This window comes from Festucalex cinctus, chromosome 12, assembly GCF_051991245.1.
Source record: "Festucalex cinctus isolate MCC-2025b chromosome 12, RoL_Fcin_1.0, whole genome shotgun sequence".
NCBI classification, from domain to species: Eukaryota; Metazoa; Chordata; class Actinopteri; order Syngnathiformes; family Syngnathidae; genus Festucalex; species Festucalex cinctus.
Genome location: NC_135422.1, coordinates 23,641,183 through 23,659,852, shown reverse-complemented (window position 1 = coordinate 23,659,852; position 18,670 = coordinate 23,641,183). Strand labels below are relative to the sequence as shown.

Below are 18,670 nucleotides of genomic sequence, written 5' to 3'. Positions count from 1 at the left end.
GGGCACCAGCGTGGGTGAAGGAACTGTAATAATCATCATGATATTGTATTGTTGTTGTTATTATTATTATTATTATTATTATTATTATTATTATTATTATTATTATTATTATTATTATTATTATTGTTGTTGTTGTTGTTGTTGCTTCACTCGGTGCTATGTAAAACTCGAGACCACTGCATGCTAAATTATCAGTTTCTTTTATTTTTACTACATGAATAACTTTCTGGGTTTTTTTTTTTAAATAGAATTTCTTCTTTTAACAAAAAATGAACAGAAATTATAAACTCTCATACTCACGGTTCGGCTCCCGAGATTCATCTTTCGTGGATATTTTTTCCCCCCCAATACTTAAAAATGATAATGTGTGGGTGGGGTTTTTGGCGACAATCCCCGTTTTTCATGGAAAATTCTGCTGATGTTAGAGGTTTACCAGCGTTTTGGAAGAATTTGAAGGGTCTACAAACAAGAAAAGAACTCCCACCAAAAGCCTCCGATTTTTCCCAAAAATATTTCATCGCCCACCTTCTTCTTCTTCTTCTTCTTCTTCTTTTTGAAAAAATAAATAAAAAAATAAGAAATTGAAAAATTGTCATAACAACCCTCCTCAAAAAAAAGTTCTATATGTACACACGGGTTTTATTGTCTCTTATCTCCAAAGAGTTGTTGTCATTGAAAATTTTTTTTTTTAAATTGCCTTTTGACATTAACAATTATGGCTAAAGATAAGCACCGTGAACGACACCTTATCCAGACTTGCACCAACTTGTAATGGTTTCTATGTCCTATCGCTTTCTATTAGGATGCGAACCTTTTGTTGTTGTTTTTTTGTTTGTTTTTTGTTTGTTTGTTTTTTGCTATTCGGCCATGCATCTATAAATGTCGATGAAAAAAAACCTTCCTTGGAGGACGTAATCCCAATAATAATTGGGTGCTAACTAAGATGGCAGCTATGATGTGAGTCATGTGACCGAAATACAGGCAGGCCTATAAGAGGCCGGTGCAGTAACGACACCTCGGCCCGTTATTAATGGAGCTTTAAGGGTTATGATATCGGTGAAGTTATACTGATGAAATATGCCTCTGATTAATAGAGGCCTCTGTCGTAACAGGCTGACATATGGTAGGCGAGCCAGCTGGGGACGGAACCTCAGGCATCCCCTACGGCCATTAACATATTAGAGGCTATTGTGCAGGCAGACCGTCCGACTTCATCCACGGCCCCTGTGCAGCGAGACAGCAGCCCAGAGCTGTTTGATATAGCTTTTCAATAATGCATCAGTCCTCGGTCCGCCAGCGGAGCTGTTCGTGGTGCTGAAATTATTGCCGTGTAGCTGCAGCGTTCCAAACAACATGCAAATTATGGATGGATTTTCAGAACGTGGGGGGGATTAAAACAAACTCTTTGAAACATATACGCACTTGGTGGTGTTTGGAAACATTCCTTACAGGTCCGTGTATGCTTTATGCAACTCGTTAGGAAATATAATGAAAAATAAAATAAAACAACAACATCAACAAAAAGGCAAAAACGAAAAATATTGCTAGTCACGTTTCTTTGGTAAAGGCAAAGATTGATTTCTGTCTTCAGGATGCCAAACCTGAAAGCAAAACAATTTTCTACTGCATCTCCACATTACTTGATATTGCATAAAAATAGGCGAGACAAAATGCAGGTATGGAAAGTGAAAATATTTGGGGCTTGTCAAGCATTTCCTTAAAAAAATAAAATAAAATAAAAAAATAAAAAATCCGGAATTAAAGTAAAATTCGCGTGCTGAGAATTTTATCTGCTCGTCATGTAATGAACATCTTGGTTGGCTTTTATCATAATTTGTTTTGTGAACAATTTTATCCAGAAAAAAATAAAAGCCAAACGAAGGCCTTAACAATCATTACAAAATCAAAGCTCGATTAATTTAAGTATTCTATATAGCATTAAATAACACAGGAAATTTCTCCTTTCTTCATTTGTGGGCCATTCACAACCAGAGGCAAACTTTAATTTTTCGATTTATTAGAAGATTGCTGGAACACACCTCCCTGTTGAATTTGGCGTACAGGATGAAAAATACAATTAAAAATAAGAGCAACAGAAAAGGGGACAGCAAATGCGTGTGGACAAGTTGTGAGGAGAACGGATCGAATTAAAGAGATATTTTCCATGACGCACACACGATCGCCGCAGCTCTGTAAACATATTTGTGCACAAAGTTAAAAACTTACAAGGTTTTCCTTCACATTTAACACGACAAACAACGTGGTGAGCTTCATGTGAAAACAGGCAGTTAACAGTGACTTACACCATCACAAGGCAAGTTCTATTGCAGTAGACATCGGCTCTACTGTACCAAAGAATATGAATCATTCCTCGTCCAATGCATAGAGTGCTTGCACTGCAAACTAAAACACAAAAAAATACATTTCAGTTTCGTTTTCATCGGCAGACAAGGCTTTTCGTGCTCTCTGGTTGATTTTTTTTTTTTTTTTTTTAAACCTTTATATGTGATGTCAAAGGTGCATGTCCACCGACCCTATTTGAATTCTAACACAACTCCAATCTTGTGATAAAGTGATGTTTGTATTTACAAAACATGTGGACATTTCTTATAAATAAAGGGTCTTTGTGCAAATTGAAATAACTATGTCTACAGACGTGAGAGCCTATCGGATAAAATGTTGCCTGTGAATTAAGGATTTCATGCAGGCCTACATTTCCGTTTCGCCAGAAGATTTCGCAACGAAATTTTAATTATAGCAGCCCCCAAAATGGGAAAAAAAAATACTCATGAATAAATAAACAATCATGTGGATTATTCTATAACAGCAACGACAGAAGCCAAACCAAAAACACAGTAGGCTATACGACAATCAATGAGGTAATTTGTGAATGGCTATTAGTTCAAATAATAGGCCTGTTCGGAGAAATTAACTCGTTAAATTTTCCCTTTCTCGAGTGTTTTTAAAAGGCAACGTCCACGTCGCTAAACTTTTTTTCCCTTGTTACAGAGACGGCGCAAGGTGGGTGTAATCTTATTTGCATACTTCACATTCACCGATAACGTGAAAAAATAATGAATATATATGAAGCCTCTTATAGACTGACTGAAGCCCGTTGCGCACCAGCGGATAAACTCGCCGGAGACAAAAGACTGAAAATGGTGTTCGAGTCTTGTACTGTCCATTGGTCCCCAAATTCAGTCACAACAACTTTAGTTTGCGTGTCTGTTTTTTGTTTTGTTTTTTCCCCTACCCTATAGCATCAGTGGGCTGCGGAAAATTTCAACCTTTTCTGCTTTTGTCTTTGGTTGCAAAACCACACTCGCACCACGTTCTTTTTCAAGTCCAACTTCTCAGCTATGGCTGCTATTTTCTCCGAGGAGGGTCGCGGCTGAACGGCGAAGTACGCCTCCAAGGATCTTTTCTCCGGAGCAGCTATCGAGGTCCTCTTGCGTTTCTTTTCCCCTCCGTTGAAAATGTCCGGTTTGCTCATTTTCTCCCTTTGGGCCCCTTCGGCCTCCTCCAGCCACGCCTGGAGGATGGGTTTGAGCGCGATCATGTTGTTGTGGGACAGAGTCAACGACTCGAACCGACAAATTGTACTTTGGCTCAGCGACCCCACGCCGGGGATTTTGAGATTAGCCAACGCGCCTCCCACATCCGCCTGGGTCACCCCCAGTTTGATCCTCCGCTGCTTGAAGCGTTCCGCGAAGGCTTCCAGCTCCCTGGGGTCCGTGTCAGAGTCATTGATGGACGGCAGCCCGCTGCCCGTCAGCCCGGGGCAGACTTGACTCGCGCCGTGGTGACCCGGTAAGAGGCCGTGGTGGGTGAGAGGCGAGTTCATGCTCATGGCCGCCTGGTGCGAAAGGTGGCTCAAGCCGTGCATGTGGGAGTGTGCGTGTGCGGGCGCCGAGGAGGTGGAGATGAGCCCTCCGCCGCCTCCTCCTCCTCCGCCGCCGCCGCCTCCACCTCCGGCCCCGTCGTGCGCACTGGACATGAGGGCGAGAGAGGGCGAGCTGATGTGGTCCATTAAGTCCGGGGGTTCAAGGTTCTGGTGGTGGTGGTGGTGATGGTGGTGATGGTGGTGGGCCAGCGGCACCGTGGACGTCGACGAGCACGGCACGGTGCTCATGGTGTGGTACGTGGCGTCCGGTTTGAATGGGTGCGTCTTGCCCTGGGACACGGCGATGTCCACTGCCGCCAGAGCCTCAGCCCGGGCCAGGAGCGTCTCGTCTAAACTGGCGAAAATGTTGCTTTGCAGCTGCAGGGGCAAAAATAAATAAATAAAAAGATGTGAGAATGATGTGGCGTTCATTTAGTAAGAGGGTGTAAAAGACAGCATGAAAGGGTCAAACATTAATAAATGCATCTGTCAGTTGGGACTTTGGGCGACACATTACAAAGTTGATGTAGTCCTTTAGAAGCAGCAAGTAAAAAAAAAAAAAAAAAAAGAAATCACTGGAAAACTGTGAAGTCGGCATTTGCGTGCTTTCAAAAAGATCACATCATACATGAAGAAAAAACAACAACATTAAGCGCGCACAAATGCGCCTTGGAGCGACCCTTGGAATTACGCACAGTCGTCGCTCATAACCGCGTGCAGCCAAACACTTGAAACCCGTGCAAGTTTTAAGTAGAATGAATTTTTACCTGTGGAGTTTGCAGACATGCTCTCCGTATCGCCTCCGAGCTGGAATGCAGGGTGGTGTACTTATGCTCCGGTAGCGACGGATGCATGGCGAAGTGCGCCTGCTTGCTGTTCATGGACATCATCTTGGCGAGCTTCTCCAATTAAAGTGCGCGGAGAGAAGAGGGCTGAAACGGACGAAAGAGCCCGAATAGGGAGTCCTTGACACCGCCAGTGATCCTTTGTCTATCCGCTTGTGATGCAGCCGAGTGCGCAGTGTTGTGTGCGCCGAGTCGAGCCTTGAGCTCGGAGATCACAGAGATGCCTGCAGTCTCTCACGCGCACTTATCTGTCTACTGTTTCCCCACTGCTGGGATGAGAGAGCCTCTTACACCTGAGCGCCTCAGATCTCGTCAAGCCCAGCCCGGTTGCTCTCGCGAGACATAAAGTGCCAGAGCAGTGAACAGGCTGACAGATAAAAAAAAAAAAAAAAACTGCTCTCGGGGCATGAGGCACTAACGTCAGGAGACGAGACGTCTGCGGTTTTTAAGGGCTTGTGCCACTCCATCCAGCCGCGGAACTGGCCCCTTGATTCTTTGCGAAGGGAACCGAAAAGCATAGTTGATTTCATTCCGGCGGACATCCAATTTTAGACAGGTCTCGATCCACTGGGAATTTGTTCCCTGTGGAGAATGTGTGCTAATGATGGGAGATCCAGATATAAATATTAACCATCCAAATTTAAAGTTATACGATTAAGGATAGTTGAATATAAATCGGGAAATTATGTTTAAAAAAAAAAAAAAAAGTCAAGTGTAAATATAGCCTAACCCCCCCAAAAAAATAAAAAATAAAAAATAAAAACTTGCATCACCTGCATACGAATGAGAACAATGTTGTCTTATTAAATTCTTGATATAATTTAACAAGTAAAATTATTTCAAGTGGTTTAGAACAGCACAGCAGCAACTGTCATACAGGAAAAAATATATTTTCACACAACAGTAGCATAATAATAAAAAAAAAAAAAAACTCAAATTTGACCTTATTTTGTTGCTGGTGACTGGAATACTTAAATTAAATTAAATGTTTCTTGCTGATGCAGTGGATAAAATGCAACTTCCTTTAAATGTGCAAACTAGATTATTTACAATGTCAGAAATGAAAGATGCATCTTCATCCTCAAAGCTCATCATCTCAGTTGAGCACTAAGCAAATTGATTTAATACTCCAGTGTAACCTTGTACAGTCTTCACCTAAATTAATGAATCTCAATGAATTAACACTTCATTTATTCAAAACACAACGGTTGTCCAATTAAAATTTCATGCCAGTGATTAGCAGTATGTGAAATACACGTGATAGTTAAATTTGCATAATAAAGTGTTTTCTGCTACAATTGAATTAGTTTGTGTGTGTGTGCGTGCGTGAAAGGTTGTGTGTCATGATATACATCAAGCTCTCAGCTGTGGAGTGACCACTTTTCTGCTTTAAATTATAGAACATTAATAAATTATAAGGAAAATTATTGAAGAGTGGCGTAAAGAGGAAGCGCATCACAATGGAATTAATATTTTTGGAACAATTAGTGATGTTTGCTAAAGTTTCAACACTAAATTCAAATGACTTAAAGTCAATTATTTGCCCCTATCTCAGGTGTTGAGAAAATTGAACATTTTATTGCAAGATCATTTGAATGTATTTTTTTTCCAGTAGGTTTTCATCTTGCACAACCAACAGCATCTCTAGGACAAAACAGAACAGACAGTAAGACAGGCAGTGCTAACCTATACAGCAGAAATTTGTCTTACAAGTTACCACTTGAACACTATCACTTTTTTTCCTTTTTTTTTTTTTTTTTAAACACACACACACACGACTTTAAAATCTACACCAAAAAAGCAATCTGACGCTCCAGTTTTTCAAGACATGTAACACTTAAAGATGAAGGCAACCCCAAAAAATATTTACAATATGCTCTATATGCAGACCTGCTTCACACAGCATTCTGATTAATATTGTGTTTGTAGAATATGAATTAATTAGCTAAATACACTCATTTTTAGCAATCTCAGAAGGTAGCCATTTTGACACTTGGTGTCAACTGAAAACAATATCAGTTTCTCAGGGTTCAAATAACGACCAATCACGGCTCAGTTTGTGAATGTCACATGACCAAAGTCATAAAACAAGTGAGCTGTGATTGGTTGTTACCTGAGCAACTGTGATGTCATTATTAGTTGACAGCCAGTGGCAAAATGGCCGTCCCTTGAGACGGATACAAAAAATGTGGCATTTGCTGCTGAATTTATATTCCACAAATGCGATATTTATCAGAATGCCATGTTTAGACTAGCGAGGGTATAAAACATTGTTGTAAAGAAAATCTTAAGGTTGACTTCACGTTTAATGGACAAAATCTTGTGTGAGCAACATGTTACCACATGTTTCAGTGCAGAGGACACAGAAGTGTTCGAAAACTTCACATGAGCTTTGAAAGTTTTGTGGGACTGCTTGCATTAAAGGGGCTGTGGGACTTTCTCTTCGTTGGCTGGCCAGTGCTGAGTGTGTGTCTCTCTCTTGATGTGTTCACAGCTTTCCCACAGGGGGAGGAGGTGTCGCGATCCTGCCGCCGGCCCGCTGGACTGACAGAGCCGGAGGGACCGGCCTTCGTCTCTTCCAGAGCATCAAAGAGCAAATCAAACGAGAGCTCTTCGGCATGAGATGTCCCTCCGTGATCCACGCTGCCCTCGTCCACATCTGAGAGCAGGCATGGAGGACATCCTTCTCCAGCGCAGCCTCCAGAAGCCTCCTTGTTATTTAACGTGCCGCAGTGTGCTACGACGCCAGAGCACGCTTGCGGTTCTGCGACTAGAGTGTGGTCCAAGTCGGCGGGAATGGAGGACGCCGGGGAGAGCTGAGAACCACGGCTACTGGAGCTTTCTACGTCCAGCATCATGGAGTCCAACTCGGAGATTTTGTTGAGATAAGCTGCGTCCATGGAGGCCTCGCTGGACTTCTGGAAACTATTAGGCTCGCCGTCAGCCGCGGAATCCGCAGTCAAGCTTTGTTTACTCGGACCAGGAGATGATTGGTCAGTTGATTTTGACAGCTTCCAAGTTGCCCAAAAAACAGGCTTTAGTGGCTCCATGTCGTCGGTATTTGGAGGCAAACATTTGGGGAACAAGTCCCCGCTGCTGAACGGGTGTTCTGTGCCTGGACCGTCATCAAAATCAAGCCTCCTGAGATGAGTCACAGGCTTAAACGCCACTTTCTTCTCACGCAAACCGGGGCTCCTCAGCGTCAGCGAGCGGAAGGCAGAGGAGGGGGTGGAGGGCAACAAGTCCGAGGAGGTGCCATCCAAGTCCTCGTCCTTTTTGGGGAGTCCACAAAGATTATGGGGAGAGTCCTTGTGATCCACGCACGATATGAACATCGTCTTGGAAAACGTCAGAGCATCTGCCTCAGGATTGCTGCAGATGGAGCCCCGCTCGTTATCACTCAAGCTTCTCATCATCATGTGGATCCTTTGCTGCTGGCTGAGCGATTCGAAGCCGGGTGTGCTTTTTTTGCACGACTCCTGCAACTCCGCACATCTCTTTTCAGACATCCTGACCCGATTCTCCAAATCATCAATGTATTGGTCACTGCGCTCCAGAGCCCTCTTCAAGTGCTCGACGTCTCTCTGGTACTGCTGGATTTTGGCTTCCAAGGCGGCAACGGTATAACGTCCAAACCTGAGGGCGAATCATGTTTTAGAGTTCCTAAAAGACACTTTATTGCACTTTGAAATTTCAAATATTTTAATCATATTTTTGCATTCTGAATGAAGGGATTAATTGATATATTGAACCAACTTAAAGCACAAAGTGAAGACAATTTTACAAGACATTCAACAGTGAGTCAAATCTGGTAAGATAAATTTGCAGGAGCCTGAACCAAAAGCTTGTCAAATACTTTCATTCAAATCTTGTGCTTAGTCACCAAATGAATTTCAAATATCACCTCAAAGTCAAATCCATCAATGAGTCGCATGTTTCGGTATGAGCAATATCATGATTCCTGATCGTATCTTTGTTAAAATCGTGTAATGTTCTCCGATATTCAGCGCACCACAACATCTTAACAGACCAGAAAAACAACTTTCAAAAATGTCCTGAACTAGGTATAAATGTGGCAAATATGTTTTGAAGACATTTTACTTTCCACTGAATGTGAATGACCACTTGTAATTCTTCTGAATGTAGATTTCCATATGTTCACTCACTGCAGACAAAAGTAGGGACTAAAACTGTACAGTTGGTCCCACCAGCTTCTGCGAAGACTTTCTATTTCTATGAAACAAGGTTATAATAGTTTTTGGTGTTTTCATTATAATTGTTAGTATAATAGTCAGTATTAAATAGTTTTCTCAGTGGGCTAGTTATTTTTTATTAGCTTTTTTTCTTTTTCTTTTTCAAATGCTTTGTTTTGTTTCATATTTTTCAGTTTGTGTATTTTTTAAAAATCTATTTCTTGCATGCAAGATAAAAACAAAAAAACATTACAGTAACTGTACAGATTTTGTAATTTTTTTATCTACAACTAAGAAACAAGTACTGTATAAGTCCACAGACTTTGGAGTACAACAAGAGCATAATACTGCTTCTAATCATAATCATCTTTATTGACCAAATATGTAAAAACACATGAGTTTGACTGCGGCAGTCTAAGCTAAAGATAGACGCATGACAACGCTACCATATAATCTAGGTTGGTCTCGCTTTCCATCGATTGTTTGCCAAGATGCCAACTTATAAAGCGGATTTGTGGCTTGAATTCCTGAAGAAAACAAAAAAGATTTTTTTTTGTTTTTAATATAATTACAGATATTTTTGTTAGTTTTGTAAATGTAAAATGTAGTTTCAGTTAGTTTTCGTGTTTTACAGAATTTTAATGTTATTTAATAATGTGTTTTGTTTTTTTCAGTTTTAGTTTGCTAGTTTTCATTATCTATTCTAAAATAACCTTGCTACAAGATTGCGGGTATGTCTTTAGGATTTTATCATACGTCCGTTTATCCATAACATTTGATGTCAGACAACACCTATATTTGATGAGAAGGCCTGGATAAATTCTAATTAATCTCAAAAGGGAGTTGAGGTCAGGGTTCACAAGTTCTTCCATATCAAACTTATCCGACCAGTCATTTATGGTTTGTACTTTGTGCACCTTCCCCAAGCTGTTCCCATAAAATGAAAGCACAGATTCATCAGCCACACACCGAGCAATGCAGCTGAAATTGACCGAACAATTGCACACAAAAAAAGAAAAAAAAAAAAAAGAAAAAAGCCCACTGTAACTGCAAAACATTGATGCCCGTGTTTTCAATCATTAAAATGTTTTGAGGTTTTCTTGTTTCTTTAACTACATATAACATAGTGCAATTGTCAAGGAAGAAGCGGTTTGCACTGGCTAACATTTATAACTATGATGATACAAGCAGGCCAATTTTTCCAAATGGCCTTTGCAACGATATTTGCCACCAATTCAAATTTTGAATCACAGCAAAAACAGTGGCCAACAATCAACCATTCATGAAAACTAGTGGCCAACCCCACACAGTGCGCAACAGCTGTGTCTGTTTTGGCGTCATCACTCGGTGTGTGCCGTGCCTAAAATGTTTCTGCAAAATGATTGATTGTGTCTCTGTGCTTATGTTCATAGTGTGTTTCAAGAGTTATTTCTATAACTGGACATGAAAGACTCTTGTTCTATAACAATAATTGTCCTCCAATATGAATTACTTACTTCTGTGGAGATCTACTGACCACCTCAGCTTTCAGTCTCATATTTTCTTGTACCAGGTCAACATTTTGAGATCGCAGTGCTTTATTAGCCTGAGGGTGACACGAGTAACACGAGTAACACATGGTCTCATCTTTGAGTGTCTTTTCATAAACTACTTGATTAAAGGTCAGTAAAAAGGAGTCCGAAGACTATCAAGTACAACATTAAAGGTTGCATACCTCCTTCAGTTTGAGCATGTCCTGTTTGACTTCATCACAAACATTTTGGGCTGTTTGCAGCCTCTTTGCCAATTCCTCCATGAAGACTGGATCCACTTTTTTGTCATCCGCTTGCACAGAGTTAATACTGCAGGGATCCAAAGCCGTCCTCAGTTGCAACTCCAGGTTTTGATTTTTGTTTTTCAGCGCTTCATTTTCTTTGACAAGACTTTCAATTTCTTCCTGTCAAAGACCAAATGCATTAAATGCACATCTTTACAATTACTGAAAATAACAAATACTGTTTCGATAGAGATTTTCTTTAAAAAAAAAAAATCAACAAAGAAAATGCCATTTTTGCACATAAATTAAGATAACTGAGGCCAGTTTGAGTCCCGAGTCTAGCAAATGTGTATCGCAACACAGATTACTCAGATATGAGTGACCCCTATACTTGTAATTTGCAAAACATTTGGTCTTTCCTTCTATTTAAAGATTTCTCAGTGGGACAAATGAAGGTTTGTCGGTGTTCTAGAAAACATTGTCTAATGTCTATATGGCCTGATGGTCAGTTACCTCATACTCTCGCAGAAGGAGCTCCCCCCTTGTTTTCCTGAGACATTTTCTCACAGAGGGGCTCTCAGTGTGATCACTCTCATTTGTACCTCCTGTAACACAACACAATAAGGACAATAACACAGAGATGAGTGGGTAAACTAGCACAATTGTCAGATAATAATTTAAATACAGTATACAAGAACATTTTCATTTACTGTTACAGAAAAAGCTTAACTTCTATGTAGAGCTGTGCACTATGGCCTGCAGCTTTTATGGTATAAATTGCATCTATTTATGGTTAAGGTATATATCATGATATGAAATTTAACGGTTAAAAAATAGGGATAGATCGTTATCGACCAAGACCTGTGCAGATGTTTGCCATTTTGACAAATATCGGTATTAAAAGTCTGATGTCTGTTAGAGATCAATTTGCCTCAGGTAACTCTTTGCATTTTCACTTAACTGTATCAGAGTTGCTACTGACCCTGGTAACTTTCTGCACCTTTTGGTTTTGTTTGAAATTAAAACAACGATATGTGAAAGTTTAACATTTCAGGTATTTTGAAAAACTTTATTTACTGTAGAAAATTAAAGGGAGCTACTTTAAGTTTTCATTTAACTTTTTAAGACAAACTGATGACTTTGAGAGCTCGCTGAACTTCTTAGCATTTTTAAAACAAAGATGGCTATTATGTAAGATTTAAAATACAAACCAACATTTTGCAAATCTGAAAAGTTGTTCAGTAAACATGCATTAAGACATTTCAACAAAGAGTTGGAATTTGTATTTTTTTTTCAACAATATTTTCTCCATATTTACTGAAAATTAATATTGCTCCAAATATCAGGTATTGACCTCCTTAACTAATAACAACGTGGGAGCGGACACATCATCAAAAATATATATATATATATCGCTTATGTAAAAAAAAAAAAAAATAAATAAATAAATACAAAAAATAAAATAAAAATTAATTCAATAATTAAATTAAAGCATAAGCACTTCATGAAATGGATGGATCATGTCTAAATTATAAAGTCCATTAGGGAAGCAAAATTTATTTAAAAAAAAAACAAAATAAAATAAAATAAATAAATAAATAAATAAATAAATATGATAACATTTGTGCCAATCTCAAGTCAATAGAAAAAGTTAGCACTTAGTGGCCAAAATAGTGCAAACAAAAAAATAATAGCTTCACGCCACGTCAAAACAGTTACAAGATAACTAATAATAATTTAACAACATTGCCCTCTGTCTGTTTGAGGAAACAGAAAAATGCTGACTCTAGAAACAGTTGTATTGGATCTCAATATCTGCTGCCGAGTGTTTTGTGTTTGCTGCAACTACTCACCTATAATTTCTCTGCAGGGGTTTTCTGATGTAATGGGGATTCTGCAGGACGGACACTGGCTTGCTTTTTTTAACCACATTTCCATGCAGGAGGAACAGAACACGTGGTGGTTGCCACATATGACCGGCTGTCTTACCTACAAGACATGAAAGTCCGTTTTGGTACGTCACGCTTAAATTACGCCAATCGAATACTGTATTTCAAAACGACGTCGTTCGCCGAAGCTTGTTTGCACAAACGCTTCCGGCTTGTTGTCTTGACGCCGCTTTCACCGCGGGAAAATGCTCTCTGCAGCTGTTGCGGTAACAGACTGAAGAAAAATGATAATTACCTTTCCGAGGCATATCTGACACGAGATCGGCAGAGTCAAACATAGTGTTGAAGTTTGAAAGCTGAGAGCCATGACTTCAAGCACAAACGTGACACGCGCCTTCCTGAGGGAGGTTCAAATGAGCCAACAGGAAGTGTGGAGACACGCGCCAAATCTGACACGGAAATCCAAATCGGGCTACGGAAAGGCCGAAAGGCCAAAACACCTTGTCACTCAAAACGAAAACGATCAATCAGTAGTCTGATGGCAACTCAAGCGTTTCATTGAGAGAGAGAGAGAAAGAGAGAGAGAGAGAGAGAGAGAGAGAGAGAGAGAGAGAGAGAGAGAGAGAGAGAGAGAGAGAGAGAGAGAGAGAGAGAGAGAGAGAGAGAGAGAGAGAGAGAGAGAGAGAGAGAGACCCTGAACCTTTAAATAGTATTTAGTAATTATGGAAAATTACTACGTTTCTCCCATTTTGCTGTTTTTAAGTCAGCTATATGGTTCAATCGAATCATATACAATATAAACAGCTACCAAATTCCAAATCAAGAAATTGTCAGAGCATTTATTTGGCGTACATTAAATACGTTAATAGTACAAAAGTCTCTCTTTCTCTCTCTCTCTCTCTCTCTCTCTCTCTCTCTCTCTCTCTCTCTCTCTCTCTCTCTCTCTCTCTCTCTCTCTCTCTCTCTCTCTCTCTCTCTCTCTCTCCCTCTTTTAACATAGCTTTACACATCCTTTATTTCTGTTTTTGTTTTTTTGTTTTTGTTTAACAAATATATATATATTTTCTTTATATTTATTTTGGCCAACACAATCACCTTAGTTCACCCAGTGAATGTATTCTTTGGGGGTGCTGTCATAGATCAAATATTTTAAAGAAACACTATTAATGACACATGCAAATCCATAAGAGAAGCTTCTCAACAGTAATATAATTGATAACAATAAATGCGGATGTGTCAAAGTGTGCATAGTGTACTACAGTAATGTGTCCATGTTGAAGGCCAATATTTTGAGCACATAAGAAATGATGCTAATTTATCATTTGTGCATTATTTTGACACCTTTTAAAAAAAAAACGTATTTATATTTATTTTCAATAATGTGTTGGGTGTCTGTATGTATTATGGCAATCTTGGTAACTTTTGATGTTTATCTGTCTGCATTCCAAGTCTGTCTGCATTCCAAGCCGCAGGTAGAACTGAAATGATGACCAAATGATAGTCTTTCGTAAGGACTGTGCCTTCATAGTAAAAGTGACTTGTTTTGTTTTGTATATTTGCACTTGTGTCAACATGTGTAATATGATGTCACGTCTTGCCATATTTACCTAAAAAAAAAAGTCTGCATGTGTTTTGAGGGAGAATACAGCATATCTACATCCCAGCAGCCTACTGCTTAAAATAGGATGTTATTTGCATAATACAACATACCTTTGGGGAAAAAAAAAAAAAAAAAGTTGAAATCAAGCGATATCAGCAACAGCGTTTCTGCTGGCATCATATTCATCGAGCCGATAAGGCAGCATGTGCAGTAGTACTCGACAACATGTCTTCATTTCAGGTTAAATTTAACTTTTCAACAAACACATTTGTTGTTAAAGTAAACTTCTACGTCCTCTATCTATGTTACGTGGTGAAAACATTGAGGGGGTGGGGAGTCTTTATTTATTATAAAGAGAAAATGAAGTTCTTATTGGTTAAAATAAAATACTAAAAATAATACAGTATTACAACTGTTGGATGATATATGGCAAATTTTCATGATTTCTACATTTCATTTTATGCACAGTTTATAATAATAATTTAAAAAAAAATGTTATTGTCTTCGGTAATTACAAAGAAATCAAATTACACAATTCTCATCACAAAAGGACTCACTAGTACACTTTCCGTCAAAAGCTATCAGTCATATCTAAACCAACATGTTCTGTGCTTCATTAATCTACAAGCAGGACATCTCAATACAATTACAATTGACTGGCCCCAAATTAATCTGTTACACAGATTGTGGTTTGTAAGCATAACAATATATTGAGTGTCCATTGGATACATTTAGAATTCAATCCAAGCAACGGACACAAACATGTCGAACAATAAATTGCAGTTTAACCATCATGACCCATCTCGTTCATATTCTTTTTTAGTTGTTGTGTGTGATATTATTAAAAACAACTATTGTCTACAGATGATCCATTTCTTATTATGGTTTACGATGACAACCGAATAACCAACACTGGACTGAAGTGAAAGAAATTTTCAATAAACCCCGTTTTCCTTCTGAGATTGTATTGCTGTGCAACAGGCTGGTCATTAATTGGCGACCGTCAATTAATCACTGCTGCTACAGACGGCTGCATCTATTGATCTTGTCCAGCACTTATTTTTCATCCCTAAATGACAGCAATTGCCAGATTTGACCAGCACGTGTAATGGACAGCAAAGAACCAATGACCCGGGTGTCAGTCTCACCAGCACTGAGCATGGCCTCCCCTCCCCCCCCAGTGCTGCCAAATAGCATCTTTACCATTTAGCTCGGAAAGGTTTAGACTGCCCTAAGAGCACAGCAGCGAAACAGTGAGCGCTGGTGCTCAGGTGACCTTTTCTGTTTAAGGCTTAATCTCTGACAAATGCTTGCTTTAATTAGTTTGATACCCCCTGCCTGGACCGCCACCGCCCCCTGCCCGCTCCCTCGCTCTCTCAACGTTTCTCTGTCTTCCTTTTGCAATCGCACATCAGTGTAATTTATGAATGATTTAGCTGCACTGTAGCCAGAGGTGCAACAAAATATGGACATTCCAGGAAACATATGGCTTCTTAAATGAGACTACAAATGTAATGTTGGAAATATATAAATATAAAGCTCACAAGGAACTTAGTGAGGTAACAATTATTTTGTTTAAAAAAAAATAGTCATGTCTGAAATATTCAAATGTGGGCATTATGTCAATACTGACGGAAGGTCGGTCAATCTGTCAATGACAGACGACAGATTGATGTGAGTGTAATTGTCAATAACTGGGTAAGTACCAACTGACGGACTCCTGTTTCGTGTTTATTGGTACAACTGTATGCCGTGTACTGTGACATTTATCGAGAGAGACAGAAAATAAGAAAATGCCACGGAGAAATCAATGTATTCAAGTTAGACAACTTTCACTTATCGCTACGGAGGCATTAGCAGTCCAGAGGTTTTATATATAAAACTATATGGGGACGGTCCCCGCAATAGCTGTTTCCAGCAGTGTATTGTACTTCCTGATTTATATTATTATTATTATTATTATTATTATTATTATTATTATTATTATTATTATTATTATTATTATTATTATTATTAAAATGTCCGTAGACTGTTCACCCTGTTCCTGTCGATACTTTATAAAATAAATAAATAAATAAATAAATAAATAAATACATACATAAATGCATACAATTGCTTTCTACTTCATTTTCAGTGACGTGTTGTTCAGATGACATAGATGCTCTTCATTGCCTCCTATAGCCTGGGTGAATATAGACTACAACATGGACAGGCCATGTTGAGTATGAAAAGTTCCAATCCGCCAATAAACTAAAAGAAGAAAAAGAAGGAGATTAAGAAGAAAAAAAAGAACTCCAAATGTAGAAAATGTAAAATGTATATAGAAGTACGAAAGATGAGAAAATCTCATTTTTTATACTTAATTGGAGCCGTTCGCATCACTTAATAGAGTTTGTTAGTTCATCCCAATAATAGCGATGACAGACTGATGAACTGGTGAAATTCACTGACTGTACTAAAATAGAAGCTGTAATTTAGCGATGACAGAATAAAATTCTAATCAAAATAACAATGACGGGTTGACAATTACAGTTTGAAAATAATATCAAAATGTAACAATCCAAGTGACTAAAAAGTTACATCTGAATTGTTTACATTTTTCCTAAACGTCAAAAATTTAAATATTGCTCATCCTGTGCTACATGCAAAGACTGAATCCGATGACGGTTCCCACTGGAGCTGCAAACACAAGTAAAATAGATGCATGGCCACAACCCCCTGTTTTATTGGAAAGAGCCCTAATTATTAGGGTGTAAGTCAGGCTGTGACTGGAGGGCCGTTTCTTTGATGCAGGCCTAGTTTATATTTATCCCCTCCTTTGCCGCTATAGCAGCAGTGCCACCGTCACTACCAGCAGCGTGTGGCGGTTTTATTACATTGCCCACAGGCAGGTTCAGCCTTGTCTCGCACTCTCTCTCTCTCTCACGCACACACACACTGTATACAGCCTGCAGGTCCGGCAGCCGGTTGAGTCCCCTCCACAGCCAACATAGCCCACATCCCCATGCAGGCCCACTTGGTCCCTTGGGACCGTGGAGGGAGGGTGAGGGAATTATGGTAATGCTATAGCCTGCTGCCCCACTTCTCTGTGGTGTTGCACAGCTGGGAAGGGGCCATCATGACAAGTATTGTAGCAATCGATTTGAGAAGGACACGTCACAAGGATGAGTGCTGCATGCATAGATCACATAAAATATGATGAAAATGCGCATGAGGGCGACCAGGGATAAAATGCAAAACTTGTTATGAACCCCTTATATCAAGTCTACTGTCGAAAGTGCCTGCTGTAAATCTATATTTTTGCCTCTTTACTTTTGTATTTTATTTAATATTTCCCGTATTAGGCTGGTCATATCTCAGGACAAGGGCCCGTGGCACATGAGCAAGAAATAGGACATGAAGTATTTGAATCGCTAATGCTCCATAGAGCTTTACCCGAGAGTATTGTAATCAATTCAAAATCCATTAGAAAAGTGGCAGAACTCAAATAGCCTTGTGTTGCACCTTTCACCAAACCGCTCTGATTTCATGCAAAACTCTGACATCTTATAGGCACGAATGAAATCCAGACAATAATGATTTATCATCTCATCATAAAATGACAAACCATAGCGTGATATCCCAGCATACATTGATGATTTGAAAACAAATGTTCATCTTTGTCATTAAAATCTCTGTTCAAACCAAAGTTTGAAAATAGTTTTCATGTTTATGTTCACCATGGCAAGAGAATTTGAAAAATCAGTTAAATGCAAAATGAAAGGCCAAAATGTAGATTTTTTTTTTTTTTAAATCATTTTCTGGTGGACATAATGTCAGGTTCTTTACAAGTCATTTTGCACGTTCATGGACGGCGCTAGGGGGGAACTATAGCCCCGTCAGAAATCTGTGTAGTCCCATTAAGCCCATTTTATTTGAATATATTTAGAAATTATTTTCCCAGCCCCACTTTAGCCCTGGGAAAGAAAAAAAATCCTGGAACATTTCCTGCACATGATATCTGAGAAGAATGTCCTCATTTTAACATGGGGGGAATATTGGATGTTTCTTATTGAACTTTTGATGTACTGTAACTGGCTCCTATTTCTATTGTCTTCAAGTGTATAAATGAAGCACTAACTTTTTGGGATTCATTTTGTGGGGTTGCAATAAATTGATGATTTGGAATCAGAAGGCATCTGGTTTTGTTTTTGCTCAAAATAGGAGATTCGGCACAATCCTCCATTTCAATCTTGCTATTTTTAGGAAGTGTGGGGCGAGTGGGGCGGGGTATCCATGACATCATTTCTATTTTCAGAGCAGGTTTGACCAGCAAGCGGTTTGATTAATTACGCGCATCGTGCATATCTGAGGTGAAGGGTTATTGAATATTCTGAAAATGAAATATTAAAAATGCATATTATCTCATTAGTCCTGCTGCCAAATAACTAGAAACTGTAGAAGACAAAGAGAAATAAAGTGCTTCACTTTTTTCTTTTTTTTTTAGTTTTTCTGACCGCACAAA

General features: G+C 39.2%; 2 protein-coding genes across 2 annotated transcripts; both read right to left on the bottom strand.

Moving 5' to 3' along the window:
• Positions 1-2,022: 2,022 nt before the first annotated feature.
• Positions 2,023-4,987, bottom strand: LOC144031542 (POU domain, class 4, transcription factor 1-like). Its single transcript, XM_077538805.1, has 2 exons — positions 4,651-4,987; positions 2,023-4,261 (listed from the first exon to the last, which is right to left on the bottom strand). The coding sequence occupies exons 1-2, from the start codon at positions 4,771-4,773 to the stop codon at positions 3,263-3,265; spliced, it is 1,122 nt and encodes a 373-aa protein (XP_077394931.1). The 5' UTR covers positions 4,774-4,987; the 3' UTR covers positions 2,023-3,262.
• Positions 4,988-6,279: 1,292 nt separating this feature from the next.
• Positions 6,280-13,041, bottom strand: LOC144032129 (ORC ubiquitin ligase 1-like). The gene is made up of 6 exons (XM_077539819.1): positions 12,862-13,041; positions 12,531-12,666; positions 11,191-11,282; positions 10,636-10,857; positions 10,418-10,506; positions 6,280-8,364 (listed from the first exon to the last, which is right to left on the bottom strand). The coding sequence occupies exons 1-6, from the start codon at positions 12,931-12,933 to the stop codon at positions 7,110-7,112; spliced, it is 1,866 nt and encodes a 621-aa protein (XP_077395945.1). The 5' UTR covers positions 12,934-13,041; the 3' UTR covers positions 6,280-7,109.
• Positions 13,042-18,670: the final 5,629 nt, after the last annotated feature.

Bases quoted from the DNA above. Each gene is read 5' to 3' on its own strand.
- LOC144032129 (XM_077539819.1), bottom strand. From the start codon at position 12,933: ATGGCTCTCAGCTTTCAAACTTCAACACTATGTTTGACTCTGCCGATC. The intron at 12,667-12,861 runs GTAATTATCATT...CATGTCTTGTAG, and splicing joins GTCAGATATGCCTCGGAAAG to GTAAGACAGCCGGTCATATG. The intron at 8,365-10,417 runs GTAAGTAATTCA...ATTCGCCCTCAG, and splicing joins GTCAGTAGATCTCCACAGAA to GTTTGGACGTTATACCGTTG.
- LOC144031542 (XM_077538805.1), bottom strand. From the start codon at position 4,773: ATGATGTCCATGAACAGCAAGCAGGCGCACTTCGCCATGCATCCGTCG. The intron at 4,262-4,650 runs GTAAAAATTCAT...TTGCCCCTGCAG, and splicing joins CATGTCTGCAAACTCCACAG to CTGCAAAGCAACATTTTCGC.